The 5,541-nt window shown below is 45.6% G+C and overlaps 1 protein-coding gene across 1 annotated transcript in view; it reads left to right on the top strand.

Moving 5' to 3' along the window:
* LOC107299872 (valine--tRNA ligase) overlaps positions 1–5,541 on the top strand; it is a gene marked incomplete at its 5' end in the record, with an annotated part of 30,916 nt that overhangs the window by 16,152 nt on the left and 9,223 nt on the right. The window contains 4 exons of the mRNA XM_015829214.1: positions 290–358; positions 1,069–1,147; positions 1,263–1,390; positions 3,673–3,828. Coding sequence (XP_015684700.1) covers positions 290–358; positions 1,069–1,147; positions 1,263–1,390; positions 3,673–3,828 — 432 coding nt within the window. The remainder of the gene's footprint in view (positions 1–289; positions 359–1,068; positions 1,148–1,262; positions 1,391–3,672; positions 3,829–5,541) is intronic.

Raw genomic sequence — 5,541 nt, 5'->3', positions numbered from 1 at the left:
TCTTCTTCTTCTTCTTCTTCTTCTTCTTCTTCTTCTTCTTCTTCTTCTTCTTCTTCTTCTTCTTCTTCTTCTTTTCTTTTTCTTTTTCTTCTCCTTCTCTTCTTCTTCTTTCTCCTTCTCCTCCTTCTCCTTCTCCTCTTCCTCCTCCCCTTTTCCCTCCTCCTCCCAGATCTGGAGAAAGATTGCAAATGAGGTTTCTCTGAGTATAGCCTTACTAAGCAAACTTCAGTTCTACATTCTGGTTACTACATTTTATGAAAGACCACCATTTTTCCCTCTGTCTCTGTAGGGTCTACATGCTCAGTTATCAGACAGCAATTTGGACCCAGTTGAGCTGGAGCGAGCCAAAAAGGGACAGGTATATATATATATTTGTTGTCTCAGACTTTTGTTTCATGTTGATAGACAGCATACAGATGTTCTTTGGGTGTGGCGTAGTTTGGTGTTTCTCTATGAATGTATTCTCTCAGGTTTTCTATGAATATATTCCCTTAGTAGCTTTAGGTTTAAATAGCATTCATACGTCACACTTATCCAAAGTATATTATATGTATCTCAACAAGTTGGTTGGAAGCCCACTGAATTTCCTGTTCTGGGTTTGACATTTTGAATGTAAGGGTTTGTTCAGGTAGTCCTTGATTTACAATTGTTCGTTAGTGACCATTTAAAGTTACAGCGGCATGGGAAAAAAGTGACTTAGGACCATTTTTCACATTGATCAAAATTTGGACGCTTGGCAGCTGGCTCATATTTATGACAGTGTCCTGGAGTCACGTGATCACCTTTTGCGACCTTCTAACAAAGAAAGTCAACGGGGAAAGCCAGATTCACTTTACAGCTGTGTTACTAATATAACAGCTTCAGTGACTCGCTTAACAACTGTAGCAAGAAAGGTCATAAAATGGGAAAGAACTCACTTAACAACTCTCTGGCTTAGCAATGGAAATTTGGGGCTCAACTGTGGTCAAAATCTATTGACTATCTGTGTACGTTTTTAGAGAAAAGGCTTTGAAACTGGAGCAAAAAAACTTACAAGATCAAATGTGTATCTTGATACTTGCTTTGCAGAAATCAGATTACCCCAACGGGATCCCAGAATGCGGGACTGATGCCCTTCGGTTTGCTCTTTGTGCTTACACAACTCAAGGTACATTTCTGGCCTTCACTTGAGAGCCTGACTCAACGTTGTGATGGAATTCCTAATTTTGCTTTCGTGTTGGTTTCTCTCATAATGTCTGTCTGTTGTCTTTCTCTCTCTTCAGGCCGGGATATAAACCTGGATGTGAATCGGATTCTGGGCTACCGCTATTTCTGCAACAAACTCTGGAATGCCACCAGATTTGCCATCCGTGGTCTTGGGGAGGGCTTCCAACCACCCGCCAGTCCAGAGGTAAGCCTGTTCTTCTAGATCAGGGGTAGGCAACCTTGGTCCTTTTATGACTTGTGGACTTCAACTCCCAAAATTCCTGAGCCAGCATGGCTCAGCATGAAAACCTCTCCCTTTCTCCTCAGCTTGGCTGCCTCAGGAATTCTGGGAGTTGAAGTCCACAAGTCATAAAAGAGCCAAGGTTGCTTACCTCTGTTCTACAGTGTCCTTTCCATTTTTGTAGAAGAGCAGGTGATGCTGTGTGTGAGTGTGTGTGTGTGTAGTTAAACACGTCATCAGCTTAGAATCCTTACGTTGCCACAAACAACCCAAGTCCAGCCTCCCTTGAATTCTATCGACCCTTATCTAGTGCCAATACATATAGTACTTCCCCGAAAGTAAGCCTTACCTCCCAAAATAAGTCCTAGTTTGGGGGCGAGGCACAGGCCTAAAACTCAAGCTAGGGCGGGGGTGGGGAGGGGTGGAGCTGCCCACACACCCTACACCCACTTACCATTGCAGCCTGCCTCTCCTCACCAGCCCACTTCTTCTGCAGCATCCCCCGGCCTGCATTTCGCAGTCAGAGGCCTTTCCGGAAGGCCTCTGCAGCTGAGAACCAAGCTGTGGGTCCATAGCTCGGTTTTTGGCTGCAGAGGCCTTCCGAAAAGGCCTCTGAGCACGAAATGCAGGCCGGGAGACGCTGCAGAAGAAGTGGGCCGGCTGGGTGGAGCTGTCAGTGCCGGAGGTGAGTGGAAAAGACACCCCCGAAAATTAAGACCTGGTGCCTCTTTTGGAGGCAAAAAATAAAGAAAGAAAGAAGACCGGGTCTTATTTTCAGGGAAACATGGTATTTCAACTCAGTTGACGAGATTCTGACCTGTAGGCTTGAGTGATAAATACAGGTAGTCCTCGACTTACAACTATTTGTTTAGCAACATTCAAAGTTACAGCGGCACTGAAAAAAGAGACATAGGATTGGTCTTCACGCTTAAAACCATTGCAGCATCCCTACAGTCGGTGATCCGAATTCGGGCACCTGGCAACCAACATGTATTTATGATGTCTGCAGTGTCCCAAGGCCATGTGATCAGTATTTGCAACCTTCCCAGCCAGCTTCCAACATGCAAAGTCAATGGAGGAAGCTGGATTCGTTTAATGACCACGTGATTCACTTAATAACTGTAGTGATTCACTTAACAGTTGCGGCAAACGTAAGATTGGGTGCGGCTCACTTAGCAATCGCCTAACTTAGCAACAGAAATTGTCCCAGTTGTAGACGTAACTCAAGGACTACTTGTAGTTCTGAATTGCTGCTTAACTTACACTCCTTATCCTTTATGCCTGACAATTTTCCTCAGATATTCTTAATAGACCGACCATCCATAGTACAGAGCAGGTCCTTCGTGCTCTCTGAGCTTGCTTGTTTTCTTGCAGAAGTTTCATTACTCAAACTAGGTAACATCATCAGTGCTAGTCCTGATGATGTGGCAGATGTTGAGACTAGCACTGATGATGTTGCCTAGTTTGGGTAATGAAATGTCTGCAAGAAAACTGGAATGGGATGGAATGGAATGGAATGGAATAGAATAGAATAGAATAGAATAGAATAGAATAACAGAGTTGGAAGGAACCTTGGAGGTCATCTAGTCCAACCCCCTGCTCAGGCAGGAAACCCTATACCAGTGGTTCTCAACCTGTGGGTCGGGACCCCATTTGGGGTCAATCGACCATTTCACGAGGGTCGCCAAGCAAGGCTGTCCGCCATTTTTTTTGTCCGCCATTTTTTTCCCCTTTTCCGGCGGGTGCCTTACCTCCCTTGGGCTGGGCCAGCTGGTGGTCGGCCTGCTCCGTCTCTGCCGCTTGCCAGCTACGCCTCGGCCGGCGCAGGGGGCGGAACCACGCATGCACGGCGCTCCTGGGCAGGGAAAGTCCTCGACTTACGACTGGTTGGATAGTCCTCAACTTACGACCGGTTTAGTCCTCGACTTATGACCGGTTTAGTCCTTGACTTACGACCGGTTGGGGTCGCGGCATTAAAAAGGTTGAGAACCACTGCCCTATACCATTTCAGACAAATGGTTGTCCAATCTCTTCTTAAAAACTTCCAGTGTTGGAGCATCTACAACTTCTGGAGGCAAGTTGTTCCACTGATTAAGCAAACATAATTAATTAAGCAAGCTCAGACAGCACCAAGGATCCCGTATTTCAACCCTGGATTACAACTATTCTCCTTTAATGGTACAGAGTGTTTATTATTCTGGATTTAGCAGAAGTTCTTCTTTACTAATCAGATTTGTATGTTGCAGCTCAGTGGCTCCGAGAGCCTGGTGGACCTCTGGATCTTGAGTCGCCTGAGCCATGCCGTGGAGTTGTGCGATGTGGGATTTCAGGCCTACGACTTCTCTGGCATCACCACCGCAGTGTACAATTTCTGGCTGTATGAGCTGTGTGACGTCTACCTTGTGAGTGAGACCTCTGAGCCACCAAACTCTCATTCCCCCTTCATCGCGGGAGGCGTAATATTTCCGTTACATCCAGTTACAGATATTGCACTATTACATCCAAGGTGTAACGCCCAGATCAGCGATGGCAAACATTTTAGTGCTCCACCTGTTAAAATTTCAGGAAAGGCCTAACTCGACTCAGCTGGTGTGTCATATCCCTCCCAAACAAAAGAGAGATAATTCTTTACATGTTGATTCATTTATTTAAAAAATACAGTCCGATCGTGTCTATATAAAGAATGGTCAGATAATTACAAAAATGAAGTATGAGTAAAACAGAGTCATTTTCGGAGAGTCCAGAGGCTGCATAAGAGCACACCCTATTTGTATGCAGCTTTGTAGCCTCTGAAAATCATGTGAGAATGAGGTAGGCTTTCGAGGATAGTTAGGTGTTGGTGAACACTGGCATATTACCCAAAACTTCATGGTGTGTCTCCTTTGACACACGTGTCATAGGTTTGTCATCACTGGCCTTGAGCAATTTCCCCAGTCTAATGTGACTGGATGGGATCAGCTGCACCTGAGGACAGGATGATGATGATGATGATGATGATGATGATGATGATGATGATGATGATAATAATAATAATAATAATAATAATAATAATAATAATAATAATAATAATAATAATAATAATAATAATATAGAAAGACTGTGGCAAAAGCAAGCAAAGGTAGTACCAATAGTAATAGGCGCCTTGGGTGCAATCCCAAAACAACTGGAGCACCACTTGAACACCATTGGCATTGACAAATTCGCTATTAGTCAATTGCAAAAGGCGGCCTTACTAGGAACTGCTTCCATCCTGCGACGATATCTGTAATACCATCAAATATCCACATCTGCCTATCCCAGGTCCTGGGTAAGGACTCGATAAGTAGACAAAATGCCAAATCTAGTCTGAACATCTGGCTGATTGTGCGATGATCCATAATAATAGTAGTAGTAGTAGTAGTAGTAGTAGTAGTAGTAGTAATAATAATAATAATAATAATAAAGTTGGAAGGGACCTTGGAGGTCATCTATCCAACCCCCTGCTCAGGCAGGAAACCCTATACCAGTGGTTCTCAACCTTTTTAATGCCGCGACCCCAACCGGTCGTAAGTCGAGGACTAAACCAGTCGTAAGTCGAGGACTAAACCGGTCGTAAGTCGAGGACTAAACCGGTCGTAAGTCGAGGGCTACCCAACCGGTCATAAGTCGAGGACTTTCCCTGCCCGGGAGTGCCGCGCATGCGTGGTTCCGTCCCCTGCGCCGGCCGAGGCGTAGCTGGCAAGCGGCAAAGACGGAGCAGGCCGACCACCAGCTGGCCCAGCCCAAGGGAGGTAAGGCACCTGCCGGAAAAGGGGGGGAAAAATGGCGGACAAAAAAAATGGCGGACAGCCTTGCTTGGCGACCCCCATGGAATGGTCGATCGACCCCAAATGGGGTCCCGACCCACAGGTTGAGAACCACTGCCCTATACCATTTTGGACAAATGGCTGTCCAGTCTCTTCTTAAAAACTTCCAGTGTTGGCGCATTCACCGCTTCTGGAGGCAGGTTGTTCCACTGGTTAATTGTTCTAACTGTCAGGAAGTTTCTCCTTAGTTCTAGGTTGCTTCTCTCCTTGATTAGTTTCCATCCGTTGCTTCTTGTCCTGCCTTCAGGCGCTTTGGAGAATAGCTTGACT

Source organism: Protobothrops mucrosquamatus, unplaced genomic scaffold (genome assembly GCF_001527695.2).
Source record: "Protobothrops mucrosquamatus isolate PMUCROS unplaced genomic scaffold, P.Mucros_1.0 scaffold5639, whole genome shotgun sequence".
Classification (NCBI taxonomy): Eukaryota; Metazoa; Chordata; class Lepidosauria; order Squamata; family Viperidae; genus Protobothrops; species Protobothrops mucrosquamatus.
The sequence above is the reverse complement of the archived record's forward strand: the minus strand, read 5'-3'. Positions and strand labels throughout refer to the sequence as shown.